Raw genomic sequence first — 19,907 nt, 5'->3', positions numbered from 1 at the left:
ATCACTGTGTTAGGAGAGACAAAATAATAAGGCCTGCTTTTCTTGATGTGCTTTCTGAAGTGGCAATTCTTGTTTACCAAGTAATCTCAAGAGGGAATACTACCACAGTCTGCCCTTAAAAAGGAGTTCTATCCTGACATGAAACACTGTGTTGTTTGGGTTTTGTTTTGTTGGTTTGTTTTTTTTTTAAAAAAAAAAGAAGGCAAGTCTTACTGTGCTGTCAGCCTATATTCAAAATCACATCTGCCAAATTCAGGACCAAAAGTATGTTTTAATGGTTTTTTTATCCCCAAGCTAATCTGTTAGAATTCGTTCTGTCATATAGGATGGAATTCTATCTTTATCTGCTATCAAAGTCCATATTTCTTAGAGGTGTTCAAATTTTCTTAAGATATGCCATTTTGATAAAACATACGAATGGAAACATTTGCTGTAGAATGACAGATCACACAGAATCACAGAATTTCCAGAACTTCATAGTGTGTACATGTGCACGTACTAGCGATCATTACAGAAAGGAAAAAATGCAAAACTTGAGAGAATAATTTCATACAGATTCTAAACTTTAGTGGTAACAGTAAAAAGAGATTCTTTTTTTTCAATCAAATACATGGAAAATGGGATGTCATTTTTTAACCTGTCCTATTGAGAAATGACGTTCGTACAAGAGTACCTTTATCTTCTAAAGAAGGAAGATCAGAACTTCAGTAGTCCTGGTTATTTCTCCTACAAAGAGTAAACCAATCTTTTTCAATATTTTTCAAATGCAGCAATTAGTTGAATCTTGTTAGCCATTTAATGTTGTCTCTTTAACAGGGAAATTCACACAGGTGACAGTATCAGAAGCCCTAGAACCGTAGCTTTCTTCTTCAACATGCTATACTCTAACAGCTGCAGGGAAGATATGCAGTCTTTTTACATGTAGATGTTTCTGTGCTTACCTGTCAAGTTCTCAGGCCATTACTGGAGGAAAAAGTCCATTCTGTTAGCGCTTGCCTTTACCAGCTTCCTCAGAACAAATATTTGATCATTAGCAGAACTCAAAAACTTGTAACTTTCCCCCTATATATTATATTTAATACTTTCACTTTAAAAGGAAGGACATTGTAGTCTCCTATGTCCTTATGATAGACCTCATCATTAGTAAAAAGTATATAAAAATATGCAAGAGCAAAGTATTAATATTTAAATCCGCAGCTTGTTATTAGTCTAATAAATCCAGCCTTTCATCTCCAGCCTTCAACATTGATCTTCCCCAACCATTCCTGATAAACTATAAGTTCTCTAGTGGAAGGAGGTGTTTTAAGGTCACATTATAAAACAACATGGACACAAATTACTGATGATTTTCACAGTGTTGTGCTTTCCTTTGATGATTAATACCATGCAAGAAATTGCCATACAGGACCATTTTTTTTTTTTAACTGGCACTCTTGTGCTATTTCTTTATTCTTTTTTTCTTTCATAGTAATGCGTGAATCTGATGCTGAATGCTACATTATCAGCATGGCTTAGTGCATTGACCGCACCACAGATTCAGGACATAATCATAAACCTTTGTCTTAATATGAAATGTTCTAAGGGGTATGAATACAGTTGTGAAGCATTGTCTACTCATTTCATGCATTCCAATGTTTTCTATTGCTATAAAATGTGAGCTTTTTATTAGCAGAAGTCTAGCTTTCTGAAGAGCAAGCAGTAGCATATTTGGTGTAGAAAATATTTCTTTTAGATTTTTTGCACCAGGTAGAAGCCAGTACTGTGACAAAACAGAGACAGACAGACCTCATTTCCTCTCAAGTCATGGGATGATCCTCCTCTTTTAAATAAAGCAGGAGGGGTAGCTTTTGTGACAGCCTGGCACCTCTGTAACACGGTCTGCCCATGTCGTAGCCAAACAGCATCAGAAGACTACATCTATACCGCCAAATAACACCTGCCAGAGACCATTCTCACACCATTCTCAGCTCATGGCTTGTCCTGGTGCTGTTTGTTAGTACAGACCCAGCCAGAGATGCTGCCATGCTGAATCCTGTTCCAACCTTTTCAGCAGCTACTGCAGGCCACCCTGCCCAGAAACCCACACCTAGTCCCAAAGCTGAGAAAGGGGGCAGGGGACATTTGCTCCACATTGCTGCCCATTGAAGTCATATTAGGAGGAAATTCTTGCTCCTGCTGAGGTTTTGGGAAAAAAATGCTGCTTGGATCAAGAGCTGACATCTGCACACCAATGGCCCATGACACTCACTCCGGCAGCCTCCACAGAGGTGGAGCCAGGCTCCCACACCCTTTATTAATAAGTGTTGACACCCAGCCCTCTTCCCTTTGGCTTTTCCAGCTGGACTTGTCAGCTGTGGTTATGACTAGCAAACATCTGGGCTGTTTGCATTTTGAAGACAGCTGTGGGATAAGGGACAGGTAACCATTAGCTCAGCTTACCTACAGGGCTGAGACTCAGTCACCGAAGATGCTTGTAGAGTTTCAGGGATCATAAGAGTGAGAGCAGCCCCACCACATCTTCTCAAAACCAACTAAGTAGAGATTAAAGGGCTTTGAAGGGCTGAATGTTTTAATTCAGGCCAAACTCTGGCTCTGAAATCAGGAGATTGGACCCAGCCTCCATTGCTTTGGCTGAGGCATGCTTTGGGGCATTGGTCCCTGTTAAGGGAAATTCCACCAAATCCAAGGGCTCTTGATTGACCAAGCCTTCTGTCAAAACAGGCTTGGTTACAACAGCTACGACCACTATCTGAAACAGGAAAACAAAATTAGATTTTAAAAATTATGACAAAAACAAGTGACAAAGACAAGCAGGTTTGATTGGGAGTCCCTCATGTATGGAAGAAATAAACAAAGCAGTACTTCAGTTAGTTCATTTCAGTGTCAGACCCAATATCATAACATTCACTCCGGCTTCCATCTGAAATTTATTTCTAAATAAGTGCTTTCTTTCCTTCAGTATATCTGTTTGTGGGATGTTTCATATCTTTTGTCAGGAAGTCCTAACACACTTGCAAATTTTAGTACAGAGGACAAAACAGAGGAGGGTTTCCTCCTCCAGTATCACTTTGATTGAATAACTTCAATTACTCCAACTAGATACACACAGACAAACAGAGAAATAAATACAAGTTTCACACTTCATAGCTGACACCATCCAGAGACTATAAGAAAAAGCCCCTAGAGGTGTGGACTATTTAGGAGTACATTCTAAATCCCTAAACACAATAGAAATAGATAAAGGATTAATGTTCTTCCCTCACATTACCACTTGCACTCAAGTGTATTTATATTTATATATATATTATATATATTTGTTTGTTTTTTATTTTGTCTGTTCCCCCAGGAGAAGCCCAAAAGAGAAACAGAGATGGCCAAATTGACAGAGTCGATGAGTGAGTACAAATAGGAAGTTCAACCACTTTTTTTTTTCCATCTGTCCCCCTCCCTTACATGATGCCACAAAACAAGAAAATAGTGCTTGCATTCAGGGATCTCATTCATCCCTGTCTTCCCTCCTAACTTCATCACAAATCATTCCACTCCCCCCCCAAAAAAAAAGAAATCCCCAAAACAAGGACTGCTATTTTCTTCTTGTACTGTTTAAACCACCTGTATTTGGACCTAAACCCAGCAAAGGAGCTACTGTGTGTTTGACTTCATGAGCCTGAGGTTTACTTAAATAAAATGTAACTACTTGCAGAGTTAATGAGCGCCTAAGTTACTTGATTCAAGTTAGTGCGTGCCTTTCTTCACAAGCTTACAAAAGGTCACACTAAATCCAGTGCAATTATTCAGGATTGTCTACCTATGCCAGATTCATCCAACAGGAATTATGCCCAGAGATATGTATGGAAAGCTTTCCATTAACTTCACTGGTCTCTAAGAGGTGTGCGTTGTCTTAAATATATAACCAACAAGAGGTAGTTTGTACTTCTGCCATAACATGGGATCTAGATGATGGAGTAGTGCCTATAAACACTTGCAGCTGAGAGACACAGACTGGATAATCTATTTCTGGACAAAATTTTGAGACAATTTAAGACAAAATACTGGCAAACCAATGTCTCTTTCCCAAAACTTACCTAGCTCCACAACCTATGCAAGCTTAAATACATTGGCTTTGAAAGGGAGAAATCTTTTACTCTGCTTAACCAGAGACTATAGAAAGACAGAAATACAGACATGCATAAGACTCATTTGCAGAAGAAAGTTGCCTCCAGTTAATTTTTTCTGGTTTTGTACAGAACGAATATTCCTAGGGCAGCACTTCCCTGCCTTTTTGCTTTCCCAGGTCATTTGGCTTCTTTCTGAAATCTTTCAATGTATCTCCTTACATATGCCATTGCAGGGCAGAGTCACCACTACTAGCTATAAAAAATTATTTCAGTGTCAGAAAGAACCTATCCCACAAAACGGTGCTGCAGACCTAGGAGATGCAATAGAGGCAACAGAACATCCATGTAGCAGAGGCCCTATTCCTAAAGCTTCATGCACAGATACAGGACACAAGTCAACCTGAGAGTTCCTCTCCCCATGGGGAGAGCCTTGCTAATCAGTAGCCGACTACAGGCAATGGTATAAGATACATGACAACCTGCTGATGGGTAGTTAAACTCTCATTAAAGCACTGAATGGCGTTCTTGCCATGGAGGTGTGTGTTTTTATCTGAATGCTGTTCTGTCTGCTTCTTCTTCTCCCCCTCCTCTCTGCATCCCATAAGACCTGGCAAATTCAAGTTTCTAAGAGGTTCATAGACAAGATTTTAAATTTTTTGAGCTACCAACAGGATCCACATTCCTGTACTTTCTGCAGTATTCATAAGTAGAAAGAAGTATTTCTCCATGGTGCAGCAAAGCCTAGGTGGTACCAGTGGAAAGGTCAACATTGCAGTTTAGCAAGGCTCAAAAGGACAATGATACCAGACTCCAGAGAAACTCTCCACCATGAGGAATGGTACTTCTGCTCCATCAACCTCTGTGGATGTACAATGAAATTCTTAGAAACATCCTGCAACCCCATCACGTCTCTGGCATTACTGGATGCTGGACAACTGTATAATTGTGTCTTGATGGATGGTGGGAGATGGATGGAACAATGGAGGAACCTGTTATCAAAGGTGGAAGCAGATAACTAGTATCTGCCCTATGTGTTAGGTATTTGCTGGGCTTTGCACAATCTTTTTGAAACAAGGTGAAGGAATCTCACCAAAAAGTGTTAGCGGAAAGCAAGCAGAGTTTCTGAGTGGTCTAAAGAGGCAGAGGAGCAGCCTCTGTAAAACTTTATAACTGATCAGAAACACAAGCTCAAAAATACACATTGAGTTCCTTTAGGATTCATGTTTGTCTTGTGAATTACTTTTATTTGACTTCTTTAGGATGGCATGCTTCTTAAAATTATTTACTTCTGCTTTATATGAGGTTTTCTTCATACTTCATGCATTATGAAATTTTCAGATTGTTTCATGACAGTTTAAAATATTTTTAATAAATCATAAACTGCGTTGCAAGCTGGAAAGAAAATTCTTAGTGAACGTACCACGGTGCTCATTTTAAAGCTAGGGCAGATTAAAAGAAAAGAAATGGAATGGGGAAGCAACAAGCTGGCATAGGGTGGGCCTCTGGTTTGGACTGCAGGGCCTTTTTCTTGGAACTGAGAAAATAAAGAAATGCCTTTGAGGCCTTAGAGGATTTCAAAGGCCTCAAGAAATGGGTTGATCATGATACCAATATAACAAAATTACTATTTGCCTTTCAGTTTCACCCACAAGCTCTGCCTCTTGTCTCTTTCTTCTGCTCACATCTTTGCACAGTTCCAGAAAAAAATCAGTCACCTTCCCTTAACTGCTCTATATTTTTCTCTATCAAAATGCTCTGATAAAATTACCCAGCACTGCTCTCTGCTTCTTCTTCTCCATGGCGATTCTCTGGATGCTTCTGCAGTAAGAAAATCCCCGTACCTGCGATTCACGTCACATTGTGTGCTAAGGGGAAGACAGAGAGAACACTGATCCAAGTCCGTTATCTTCATCAGCAGGGATAACAGTCTGTATTTTTGTCACATTTTGTATTTCCATTCTCAGAGGATCTGTCACATTGTAGGGAAGATCGGTAAGGAAAAAACATGTTCTAATACTTTCTGTCCTATTTCTGTAGGACCTCTGTGATGATGGAAAGATATGAGGTATCATGACAGAGCCCTTTACTTGCGTGTGTTGAGAGAACTGTCTGCCTTGAAAGCTAAAAAAAAATGTGAGAGGGAAAATCATTTTAATACAACAGCTAAAGTGTAAACTAGAAAGAAATGTTGTGCTAAATTTTTTGGGATAGTCCCTTAGAGCTGATATAGAAGCAGAAATGCATACCAAATAGGACCACTTTTTGCCCCAAGTTATTATTTTACACTTGCACTTGCACTTGCACAGAATTAGTGGCAAGCCACCATAATTACACTGAGCCCCAGGGAGCTGTCCAAGAATTCCTTTAAAATGCCTTAAAATCCATATGCATTTTGAAATTTCTTTATAGCCTGAGTTGGGCAATTTACCTCATAGAATCTCAGAATACTTAAAAGCTGAGCATATAAATGAAACCAGGAACCAAATTATTTTCCCTATGGTTTTTATTTTCTTTTGTCCCTGTTGTTCTCATGCTTTCCATGCACTGCTGGTCATTTTTAACCCAAATAATGCCATCATCTTGCCTGAAAATAGCTAAAGCACAGCAAGCAGGGTAGGAAAGCAAATATTAAGCAATATAGGAACATATCAGATGTGCAGCCTGATGTACGTGGCCAATATAAAAAATTACATATTCAAAGAAACATTCTGTACACTATTCAGTCCTCAGGAATGATGACCATTTTTAATAGATTGGGGAATGAGAATTATTACAAGACATTTAGTGAGTAGCCAACTATGGTGATGCTTTGATAGTACCTTAGAAAAGTCCTTTTAGGGTCCAGTGTCATGATATAAAAGGAATTTCCTCTCTGGTTCCATCAGTTTCTCCTTCTGCTATCCAGCTAGTCCTGAGTTACCTTGGGTGAAAGCAAGCTGCGTACATCACAACCCCTAATTGGCATCAGTGGGATGTCTACCTTATGTCAGGGGCCAGCTGGTTGCTTCTTTTGCAACATGATAGCTCGCCAGCTTGAATAGCACATGCAAAGCTCTCCTCAGGGCCCTGATATTTCTAAAAGCCCTGCCAGATATGTGCTCTTTGCTGAAGACCAAGTGAGAATATGAGTATGTCCCTTCTCTTTCACCCAGACTAAGCTCTAAGGTGTCCAGGACAATGGTGTACAGACAAGTTTGTACAAACTCTTCTCCCTAAGGTAATGAGGAAGTCCACAGTTTCAGCTCCAAAGTATGCAGAAGCATGGATCTAGTGTGCCATGTGATGGCTGCAGCATAATCAATGTGTGACATGAGCAGTGCGAACTTGCTACAGGCTAGAATCAAAAACGGGCATGGTTGGCTGCCTTAAAGCATTTAAACAGAGAAGTGACATCCAATTAATATGTTCTCCGGCAGTAGGGGCACACCAGTAAACAGTCATGTTTGTTCTGCTACCCAGTTAAGCCATGTGATACACCTGCAGGAGGACAGCCAGAGGCAGAACTGTTGGTTTAAAATAAGGATGTTCCTTCATTTCTTACAAAAATGTATACTCCAAATGTCTGTAAATTTACTTCCAAAGACAGTGAAATAATTAATACTGAGACCTTAGATGACTCCAGACAAAACCTTCCGAATTATGGATGCCATGAATTTTACTGGGGGTGTGTGTGTGTGGGTGTGTGTGTGTAAAAAAATAAAATCAAGCTAACCTGAAAGAATTTAAGGAGCAGACAAACTCTAGAAGAGATCCAGTTTCTGATGGAGTGCTTTTCCCAAAGGCTTTCTTTTTCTTGTCTCCAGTGCCTGAATCTGAAGTGTCACAGAATCACAGAGTGGTAGGGGTTGGAAGGGACCTCTGGAGATCATCTCGTCCAACCCCCCTGCTTGAGCAGCGACACCCAGGGCAGGGGGCACAGCACCGCGTCCAGGTGGGTTTTGAATGTCTCCAGGGAAGGAGACTCCACAGCCTCCCTGGGCAGCCTGTGCCCCTGCTCTGGCACCCTCACAGGAAACAAGTTTTTCCTCATATTGAGGTGGAACTTCCTGTGTTCCAACTTGTGCCCATCGCCCCTTGTCCTGTCACTGGGCACTATTGAAAAGAGCCTAGTCCCATCGTCCTGACACCCACCCTTTAGGTATTTATAGGTATTGATGAAATCCCCCCTCAGTCTTCTCTTCTCCAGGCTAAACAAACCCAAGTCTCTCAGCCTTTCCTCATAAGGGAGATGCTCCAGTCCCCTGATATCTTGGTAGCTCTCTGCTGGACTTGCTCAGGCAGTTCCACATCCTTCTCAGACTGGGGGACCCAAAACTGGACACAGTACTCCAGATGTGGCCTCACCAGGACAGAGTAGAGGAGCAGGATAACCTCTTTCAATCTGCTGGCCACACTCTTTTTAATGCAGCCCAGGATACCCTTGGCCTTCTTGGCCACAAGGGCACATTGCCAGCTCAGGGTCAGCTTGTTGTCAACCAGCACTCCCAGGTCCTTCTCAACACAGCTGCTAAATGTCCCTATTGCTCTCTCATACTTGTAGAGAGGGTTTATAAAAAGAAAAATGTTTCTGCTTTGTGTTACTTAAAAGTCACAGTATTTTCAGATTTACATGTGCCAGGGTAGTCCGGAATTTTTTGAGCCGTTCTAATTATTTTGAATTATTGTCTTATGACATGTAAGAAAAATGTGTGGTACGTTACAGCAAATATATACTCTCTTTTGCTATAGGACATGGTGACCTTTCTACTTCAACTTTTTAATCCCAGTACTACACCTTTTATCTTTGTCTTTTGTTCAGAAATCTAACTGTTATGCTATCACGTCGTGAGTTGGCGGTACATGCACAAATGCTGTCTTGTGTGCACACACCACCAGTTGTGCATACACAGAATAAAGACTTTGAAGAACTGATCCTAAAGCCAGAGTTTCCATCTTGTCAGTCTAGAATACTGATTCTTCAGTCTCAGAAAACATTTCTAAGTAGAAAAATCCAGTTCAACATTTTCCATTTATATCAAGTACCATCAATTTGTTAGGAAGAGCAGAGCCTTACAATGCAAAATTCAAGTGCAAAAGCTCCAAAGCATTCACAAAACTCATTCAAGGAAGACATTTGTCCATGCTTGGGGAAGTTAAAGTGATTTATTTTCAAGATACCCAGTTATCCTTTTATGGTTAGTCTTTTTATGAGGGAGTGCCAAGAGTAGAGTAGGAAGGCTGGTTTTCCCACAATATGTATCTCCATCATCTCTTACTTTTCAGTAAGAAAAGAGTTCTACTGTGATAGTTATTTTTGGACAAGTAGTTTTGTAGCAAGTAAGTCATAGAGATAAATATTTGATTAAGTGGAATATCTAATTACTGTTGATTCGATACTGTATATATAGGTGGACAACACTTATTTCAAAATTAACTCCTTAAATCTTTGGTCAAATTTAAATTGCCAGTAACCAGAATGTATATTATTTTATTATTATTATTAATATTGTTATTATTTCAGCAGAAATTAGCTGATGCATATAATGAAGAGAACAGAAAGAACAATGCTATCATCATTAAGTGATAATACAGTCTATTCTTTGTGGGAAAGGTCAGGTTTTGAGAGGAGAATGAAATTCTAAAACAGGAGTTCATTGTGCAAGAAAGCAAGTTCTATTGTTTTAATGATGCACTAGCAGGGGCTTAGAAGAACTGTGAACTTATATTGCAATAAGAAACAAAAGAAACTTGTTTTAATCAGGAAGCTGATTGACAGTATTTCTAGTCCTCAGTATACAACAATGTGAAGAGTATTTGCTTGGCATTCTCTGAGCTTTCAATTTCTCTTGCCTTTAATTCCTATTTGCAAGTGTGAGGGGCCAAAATGTTTTTTTCCTAAGTGAAAACCATATAGTAATATGATTCTAGAAGCTTAGATTTTTCAAAAACATATTAAACTTTGACAGCTCTGATAATATTATTTTGCTAAGACAGAATCTTTAGTGAAAATTAAACTCAAAATATTGGGGATGAGATAAGCAAGTGCTGAATTATGAATTAAGTAAAAAATTCTGGTTTTCTAGTTAGGAACAATGATTACATATAAGCTACATTGTACCACATCTTATTGAAACACAGTATTTCCTTTCACTTACACCTTTAAGAACATTTATTCTATTGATGTTGTAATTTTCCATGGTAAGTGTGTGCTTCAATACTTCCCTTACTTTTATTAGCTCAGGATCACCCGTTTCTAAAACAGAGGCTACAGTTAGTCTGAAATTATTTAAGAATTCTTAGTGCCTTTCCTTCGCATTGCTATGGTCCGTGGCACAGCAAAGCTGGGTGTTTCAGTCACATGCTTCCCAGAGCAAACTCTCATTTTCCATCCTAAATCTAAGTGGTCTAGACACAAATCTGTTAGATAAAACACCTTCACAGCTTCCACAGCCCTGCTTTCTACAGAACCCAATCCACAGACATATTGTAATAACATCTTCTGATCAGCAGTAGGGCATAACTATGAATCCATGTGAGATTTGGTATGAGATACGTTTAGGTATAAGACAGTCTTTAGACAGGAAATACATGCCCAGTGTTTCTGGGCATGACCATAATTAGTTTAAGCATGTGCAGAAATTTAATATTGAAAGCAGAATTCACTTCAGATTATAAGTAGCAGTTTTTGAGGACCCTGGTATGGGACTGAGTTGCCAAAAACATCAGTTAGGTGGCTAAAGCCTTTTTTGAGACAACATTTTCTCATTATACCCTGAATAACATGGGTATGTTCACATCTGGGCCAGTGGGCACTGCACTCTCAGCTGTCTATTTCCAGCTATTTGGGGCTTAGCTTCACAATTTTAATGCTCTTCTAATGCAGGGCTTTTGCTATATTTACTTAATGTGCACTTAAACCTTCCAAAGGTGCTAACCAACAATGGATTTCAGTTGGAGAAGCGAGCAGTGTGCAGTGCTGAAAAAAAAGCCCACATAAAGAGCAGAAAGTTCACATTCACTCAGGATGAAGGAGTCATTAAAATGTCTAATCTGTTGTCTTCACATAGAGCAGATGAGTTGAATTAAATGGTGAAAAACAGGATCAATGTTTCTGAAAGCTGTAGAAAACTGTCTGACCGGGATCAGGCTTATTGAGCTATCAAGCAGATAAGAGACCATAATGGATTTTAGTTCTAGGAAATAAGCATAGCATGATGAATAGCAAAGAATGCTGGTCAACAGTTAAGGGGAAAAAAAACAGAAAAAAAATGGTATCTGAGATGCACAAGAACAGCTGTTAAACAGGTAGTACCATAAATGTATTGGATTTTGAAACCCTTAGACTTTGACAATGAGTTGCAAAGGTGTCCAGAACCAACGAATGGAAAATATCATAGAACATGGTAGGATAAACTATTTCATATGAAAGAGAAATACCCCACTTCTTTGGATAAAGGACCCAGTTGCATTATTCAATATAAACAATGAGAGAAAGGTCTTATCATGGTATTTCTGACAGATGTCTCTTAAAAGCCTTATAATAGGGTATTAAATTAATCCCTAAAGCTAGACTATATTCTCCCTGTATTTTTCACCTGCCTCCATTGATTTTCAAACATTTGACAGGGGATAACAGGCACCATATTAACCATATTATAGGCAAAACAATGCCTACAAGTCAAACTCTGTCTTCTGTACACAGCACACTACTTCAAAGTGTGTTGTTTCTGAACCACTGCCTGCACTCATAGCTCAGGCTCTTCTAACTTTTTTTACCACTAGTCCTTTTACCATAAAATATCTTGAACTACATGGAGGAGAAAACCAAAAAGACTCCAGTGAGAGTCATTGCCAACACTACGAGAGCTGTTAAAATATAAACCAACAAGAAGAAAGAGACCTGTAAGATCTGTCCTCCTTTTAGTCAGTGCAGTACTGTTTCCAGGCATATGGATAGCAGTGATTGTGCAATGGGGCTGTTCTGCACCCCAACATCAGTCTATCCTAGACTCCAGCATTGCCCCCTTTGCTGCCTCAGCCCAGCTGCAGTTGCACAGGCATATCTTTCTGCAGGAAGGGGAGGAACCAGCTGGGTACACCTGCTGATCGTCACTGTTAATACAGCATGAGATTCTGCCATATAATGAGAGTTTGCTCCTTCTTCCTAATATCATCCCTCCTGTAAATAATTCCCCTATCTACCCTCTTCAAAAATTTGCCAGCTTGCAGAACTCCCCACTAATCACCTTGTAATTAAAACACAGATTTTATAGTCCACTTCAGCATTCACGGCCTCCAGTCCTGGCAGTTCTTTGCTGAGCTCCCTCCACTTTGTCATCATCATACTTCATAAGCACATTTCTTAATCCAAATACCTATAAGTGAAATACTGGAAAACAGAAAGGCTTGCATGAAAGAAAAAGAATACTGGAAGCAGCAAAAGCAGCTTTTACTCACCTAACTGGCAATTAAAAGGGAACACTTAAGAAATGTGTTTCTCTCACTCTCAACACAGAAGTAGCAGCAACAAAGTTACTTTGAGAAGCCTAGCTCTTGCATTGGCATATCTGCTTGCATCTGGAAGTCTTCCAATGGATATTGGAGTCAGAGCCCAAATGCGACTTTCTGTTCTTAGTTGGCTTAATGACCTACATCCTCACCAAAAAAACCAAATAATATGGCTATAGCTGGCCATTGTTGTGCTAAGTTAACTCATCAAAATCAGTATTCATCCAAAATAAAATCCTGTGTTTCCTCAGGACAGAGACAGGTAATTTCAGCCCAACTGATAGAATAGTGCCTTAGATAAATGCATTTCTCTCTATGCTTCCTGACAGCACTGACTTGTGAAGAGGGGAGATGGAAAAAGACAGATGTCAGAAAACGTTAATGCCATCACACCTGAGGAAATACTTTTCATAGAGCATGCAGCCTATGAAACACTTTGCCACAAAGTACTATAGAGTAGATAAAGAGTTTAAAAGAATCCTGGTAGAGGTGGGCTGGTGGGCTACAAACATGCAGTTTAGTAATTCAGATATTAAAATACAAGGAGTTAGAAGGAGATGATCCACTAGGAGGAAGGTTGGAAGGAAGTGATCCACTAACCAGTAAAGACTAGACAAAAAGTTCTTCTGTGGATGGTTCCAGAGAACTTCGCATCAGTCTCCTTTAGAGATTGGTTCCTATCTCCCTCTTCATCACCTATTAATACCACCTATTACCATCACCACCACCAGTCCCACATTAGGAGTATCACTCAACAGTTATAAGATAACTTCTCCTGTCTTCCAATAGTTTTAAGGCCAGGGACCCTTTTAATCCAGTGTTGCTATAGGCCACCTGTGTCCATCTGAGCAGTAGTAAGAACTCTAAGCATGGCTACAAAACTATTCCAGTTTGGTCCCAAGACCGTAGAGATCCTATTGAATTCCCAAAGGCACGGTAGCAGCTTACAAAGAGAGAGAAAACCCATGACGTTTCTGAAGCTGAGAAGAGTCACTGGCCACGATTACAAGGGCTTTCAGGGAGCCCTGTCCTTCCCCAGCTGCGTTCTTCCTCACCCCACTAGCATGGGGACTAAGAACGGCATAGCCAGAGAGACTCAAGAAAAAACCCACAATATATTTGACTTGTATAAACACATACTTTCTGCCTCATCTCCATCAAGTCAGGCAAATTTCAGTGGTATGTAAGTGACTGTGCTCAGTCCTTGGGTGAAATTTAATCGGTTGTTTTATCTAAGAGGTCAGATGTGATCCTTCTGTCTGACTCCAAATCCGTATCCATATGTCTTCACACAGCTCACACTTTATGCATGGAACAATATCAGGCTCCATTCTACTACAACTGATTGTGAATGAGTGATACAGAGATGATTATGCTTCCAAATCATGGCACTTTAAATTACCATTTTTGTTCATTCACAAGAACTAAATTCACAGAATGATTGTCATCATCTGACATTTTTATCATTGTCAAGCTGAGCCTGCTATCTCTACATCGCAGGTTTCCTCTGTTGCTCCTAGGAACTTACACAATGGAGTCATGTCACGCGTCATGAAGCATTTGCTAACCTAGCTGCAAATCAAAAGAACAGCAAATAGCATGATTACTTGTCCTTAAAAGTGGCACATTTTTGTTGAGTTTGGAAAACCTATACTTTCACTTGACAGATTTGGGAGGCAGTTTAAATATCTGTTCTGCTCTGTTTTCTAGTATTGTTTGAATAGTTATTTTAATGATAGGCAGAGGATAATTTCCTCTAAAACCTACTGAAACATAGGATGGTGTATTGGCACACATTTTCTTATCTTTTTTTTTTAAAATAAGACAGAAAAGAACATAGACCTCCTGCTAAGTCAGTTTGTTTCTTATGGCATATTGCTCTTGCATGTGGCTGAGTGTCTTTTTGGTGATAACACTATTATTTAGGGGAGTATTACTATTTAAAGCGCAAGTAACTCATGCTGTTGTACTAATTTGTGGGTGAATGCTGCATATTTTTAGTATCCATTCAATCATATGTGCTGGGCTGTGATGTTTAAAAATGAATTCATGAAAAGCATGATACAAAACCCATTAAAATGAACAGAAAAACTCCTACTGTTTTTCTGCCTCCCTAATTTTATAAGATGCCCATGATGTTAACATGAAAAGGAAGGAGACTCATTAATTCATTTAAATTATTTCTTTATGTCAGTAACTCTGAACAGGTAGATCCCTGCATTAAGGTATGACCCCACTGACTGCTGGTCAGGTAAAACAGTCCACACAATGGAAAGACTGCCAGGGTCAAGGTCTTAAATATCGTTGTGTTGCCATGTCTTGAGCATGTGATAGGTTTTTAAAACCCAGTGTTGTCTTGGTTCGTTCTGTGTCCCTACTGCAAGAGATTATGCTCTGGGTTTCTCCACACTGTTGACTGACATTTGCAGAACTCCCAAAGGCTGCTGGGAAAAAAAAAAAAAAGCTTTCCAAGTGTAAGGGCAACATTTAAAATTACTACATTTCAAAACAGCTTGAAATGGCCTAATTTTAAAGTACATTTCTCCAAATTGGTACAGTTTACCCTTCCGTCTCTTTTGGGGTAGATCTGAAAAAACCACACAGAAATCTGTTGGCAAATAGGTGGACTGGTAGCAAAGCCTGAGTCAGACTGTTGGCACAACTCTGTTGTTCATTGTTCAAAAACATCTGCAGAGCTTTGTGCAAATGCCCATGAAGAACATTCAGGGGTCCATAACTGAGAGTCCCTCCCTCTGAGATGCAAAGCCACAAGGAGAAGGAGGCAGTGGTCTCTATGGCCACTTTCACAGCTTGAATGGATAAGTCCAAATGGTGAACCTCCTGGCCATGAGGAGCCTGATTTGAAGCCCTGGAGAAACTTCGCTGGTGGGCACAATTAACAGTGGCATTTAGGCTTCATTCTGTAGAAGTGATTTATGAGAGTTGGTGCGTCAAACTATTTACAGGTGGGCCATCTCCAGGAGGTGCCTGTTCCATCCCCAAACACTCCAGTGTTTAGGAGCAGCCAGTTGTCTCCCTCTGCCTCACTAGGAAAGTCCAGTTCTCCATGAAACATTTCACTCCTGCATGCTCCTATTTTGGACAACCCAACTGTAATCAAACCTTTCTCTTCTTCCTCCCTCCCACCTCCACTTCCAAATCCTTGACAAAAGATCTTGCAGATCTACATCTTCCCACTCAACAGCAGAAGGCCTGGAAATGCTTCTTAAATGCTATTGAAATTGGTCAGTGGATTTTTTTTTTTTTACATTGTCACATTGAATGAATGATAAACAGATTCCATAATAGTATATGTCTAAGAAAACCAGGGTATAAATCCAAGACCTATCATTAAACACGATAAAGGCCTTTCCAGTAACCATTGCACGTGTTGTTGGTTTAAATACAGTTATTCTTTTTTCATGGCATTAAACAAACAGCCGTAGCAAAATAATTTAATAATTTAAGAATAAAAGGAGGCCAAAAAGCAACCAAATTATACAAAATTCATAATGTCCAAGGAAAATGAGTGCTGAGAACATGTACGTTTAGCTTCAGCAGTGCTGTTAGATAATGGTTTTTAATTTGAAGGAACTCTTTTCAAACTTCCTTTGGAACAGAAGAGAGGTATACCACTGTGGCAAAGCCAATTTTTTCTTTTTTTTTTTTTTTTAAGAAAATACATTGAGAAGGGAGCTGGGGGAATCTCATCTTTATCAAGAGATTATAATTTCAAATTAAGTCTGCATTGTGTGTTACTATAGAAACTCCCATTTTGTGGCATGTTTGTGCGGAAAAAGTCAAAAGTTTCATTTTAATGAAGGCAGATCACACATTGGCTCCCCCTGTAAAGCAAAATAAAACAGAAACTTTCCATCAGAAATTTAATAATTACACAAAATAAGGTGAGCTAATTAAGGTTATGGGGAAGGGATATTAAATCCTGAAGTGACAATATGTCATGTTCATTTTTCAAAACTAGTGCCCGCCTTACAGATTATGTATTAGATACTGCAGGAGTCTGATGGATTGAGAGGCTTGTTGCCATGGCAATATTTGCTGCTTTGCTGGTATTCCCTACAGAAAGTAAAGGATTTTTTTCCTACTCAGTTAGACAAACTGGCTATATATAGCAAGAGATGTTGGAGAACTGAAACAGCAGAATCTGGTGGGGGGAGGCTGGGGGAAGGACTGACATTTATAAGACTTCAGGAATCACAATAGACCACATATTGGTGAGGAGAGAGGGGGGCTGCTGAAACAGGGATAGGAAGGAAGGGAGGGAGGAAGGCAGGAAGGCAGGAAGGCAGGAAGGGAGGAAGGGAGGAAGGGAGGAAGGGAGGAAGGGAGGAAGGGAGGAAGGGAGGAAGGAAGGAAGGAAGGAAGGAAGGAAGGAAGGAAGGAAGGAAGGAAGGAAGGAAGGAAGGAAGGAAGGAAGGAAGGAAGGAAGGAAGGAAGGAAGGAAGGAAGGAAGGAAGGAAGGAAGGAAGGAAGGAAGGAAGGAAGGAAGGAAGGAAGGAAGGAAGGAAGGAAGGAAGGAAGGAAGGAAGGAAGGAAGGAAGGAAGGAAGGAAGGAAGGAAGGAAGGAAGGAAGGAAGGAAGGGAGGGAGGAAGGGAGGAAGGGAGGGAGGGAGGAAGGAAGGGAGGGAGGAAGGGAGGGAGGGAGGAAGGGAGGGAGGGAGGGAGGGAGGAAGGAAGGGAGGGAGGGAGGGAGGGAGGGAGGGAGGGAGGGAGGGAGGGATGTTTATATCATACATTCATAAGATATCTTGTTTTTAAGGGCAGGGAGGCCAGGAAAAGAGAACAGGTAGTGTTGCCTAAGAGAAAGCTACAACTGCTGTTGGTTTACTATGCTTGAAGTGGTTTATAGTTTCAGGGACACGAAAGAGGTAAAAAACTTTAAAATGGAGGAAAAAAAACCCAGTGGAATTGCCTACCACTGAAATTGTCAGTGTAAATCACAATCTGAGCTCCAAATATAAGCCACCTTCTTCTGTTGTTTTTTTGTTTTGTTTTGTTTTGGGTTTTTTGTTTTTTAAAATCTTTGCTCACAGCATTTTTCAAGCAAGGTGTTGATACCATTTCCATCCTCCTCTTGGCACAGTGAAAGCAAATGTGCTTCAGTCAGATGTTAGGGAGTACTGTCTCTTATGTATAGTTCAGTCTGTTGCTTGGAGGTGTGGGAAGAGTGTGACAATGTGCTTTCATTTTAATATTAGCCCATCTCAGCCAAGCATCTATGGATTACTGCAGAGGGAAAAAAGGATTGTTTTGTTTCTTCCTCTCTTCCACTCCTATCCCTTTTATATGCAGAAATGCACCAAGCAATCTATGGTATTTTCCCTGAGGCTTAGAAATACACTATTCCAATAAGACCGACCAGGCAGCTTTAGGTGTCCACAGTGCTAATTCACTTGCCATACCACTATTCACTGTTTCTTCCACTTTTCATGCCAGTCATCCATCACAGTTTTTAATTTTTAGAGCATCAGACACATACACTGACCTGTACAAAAGACAATATCTGGCAAATCATTAATACAGGCCTTTGCACCAGATTGTTTACACGTACAAGAAAGAAGAGTGCAATGAGGAATATTTACTTCAGTGACCACAGCTGCCTGGCAATTTCATGATTATGGGACATCCTGAGGAAAGGCACTTTTAAAGGATGCAGGGTGAATAGACAGAGGAGAGAAGAGCAGGTCTATAAGCAGGATCTGATTTCCTGTGCTTTCTGAAAGGCAGAAAAAGCTGCAATTTAGTAATAGAAAGAAAAAGTGCTAACAGAGAGATGGAAAAAATGGGAACACAATTGTAACAGTGAACAGCGGAGTGGGGACTGTGAGAGTATATGTGTGCAGAGGGGATGAAGGGGAAATCTTAGCAGCAGATTTACAGACTGTGTTTCAGTCTATGTGTAATATACAGAGTGTGTATTACAGAAGTTTTAGTGCTGTGATTAGAGAGAAAAGCCATACAAGATCATTATAACACTTAACCAAGTAGTCAAGAAGTGAGGGAGAACCAGGGGAATTAAAGATGATACTGAAATGCTATGGAGACAGAAATAACAGAGCCCTCTGTTCACACCAATAACTAGAACTGGGAATGAAGACAAGAGAGGTTTTTTTGGAAGGGAGGAGGAGAGTAAGAAATCCTTTCTGAGATATATTAACATTCAGCTGTCAGATAGACCTTAAGAAAATTAAACTAGAAATCGTAGAATTAATAAAATTCAATAGAAACAGAGAAAAGTTGGGAGGGGGGAGGAGAAAGGAGAGAATTTAACACCCATTTTCACCTGCATAACCTCATAAAATCCACACCTCTCTGAAAGTACAGGTACTAGAAGACAAATCCTCACATAACCACCATGCAGAGGGGTGAGAGACAATGAACAGGGATCAGGAGTAGTGACTATTGGTACAGAGGGATTGGGCCAATGGGAGTGGGGCTAAGTGAGCGGTGATGGCAGGGATGGAGGTAAGCTTTCACTCCTCTCACCAGCAGATGTATATAAACCACACAGTTGTTGAATCAGAGATTGCTGGGGAAGGAGGTGTTGACTTTGGGTTTTTCGGTTGGGTTTGGTTTGTTTGGGGTGTTTTGGTTTGTTTTGTTTGTTTTGTTTTTCTGAGGGGCAGGCTATCTCCTTACCAATAACCCGCACAAAATAAATGAGAAAAAATGCAGCATGTCATGGAAGAAGGCATAGTGGAATCATCAGGAATGAATAAGGGTTTGTAAAACAAGGAAGAAAATTAAAGGAGCTCAAAAATGGCCGAGATCCAAGAAGAAAGCAAGCGACCTGAGAGTCAGAAAGATAAGGGTACAGAAAATTCATTACAGACCTACAGAAGCATAGAAAGGATTGATGAACCCTTTACTACAACAAACAATTGAAAGAGGCTGTTAGCAGACTAAGCAGGAGCACTTTTGGAGTAGCTCAAGCAAATGTTTTATAGGCAAGACAGAAGAAGACAGAGAATTAGGGTTGTCTGAGGTGGACTGTGTCCCTTTGGAAATCCTTAGCATGTCTCTCCATGATCAACACTTAACATTTCAGAAGTATTAACTACCTAGTCATCATTATGTTGCTGAGACTTACCACTGGAGACAAAACTATGTGTCCCACAAAACCATACTGTCTCATTCCTGACATCTGGCTACAAAGCCAATGGAACATTGTACTTAAATAAATGCCAGCTGTACACCTGTATATACAAGTTTGATTTCCTTAGGCACAAACAGTGAGGATCTTAAGTTTCCACACGGGGGTGTAGGTTACCCTGCCAAGAT

General features: G+C 40.1%; 1 protein-coding gene across 2 annotated transcripts in view; it reads left to right on the top strand.

Annotated features, from left to right (window-relative positions):
- The window catches only part of KCNJ6 (potassium inwardly rectifying channel subfamily J member 6), a 170,523-nt gene that overhangs the window by 46,378 nt on the left and 104,238 nt on the right, over positions 1-19,907 (top strand). Inside the window, exon 2 of one of the 2 annotated variants that reach the window (XM_064471734.1) lies at positions 3,347-3,395. The exons of the other annotated variant lie outside the window; for it this stretch is intronic. Within the exon in view, the coding sequence (XP_064327804.1) occupies positions 3,371-3,395 (25 nt within the window). The 5' untranslated portion in view covers positions 3,347-3,370. The remainder of the gene's footprint in view (positions 1-3,346; positions 3,396-19,907) is intronic. 2 annotated transcript variants of the gene reach the window in all.

Source organism: Phalacrocorax carbo, chromosome 1, assembly GCF_963921805.1.
Source record: "Phalacrocorax carbo chromosome 1, bPhaCar2.1, whole genome shotgun sequence".
Lineage (NCBI taxonomy): Eukaryota > Metazoa > Chordata > Aves > Suliformes > Phalacrocoracidae > Phalacrocorax > Phalacrocorax carbo.
The sequence above is the reverse complement of the archived record's forward strand: the minus strand, read 5'-3'. Positions and strand labels throughout refer to the sequence as shown.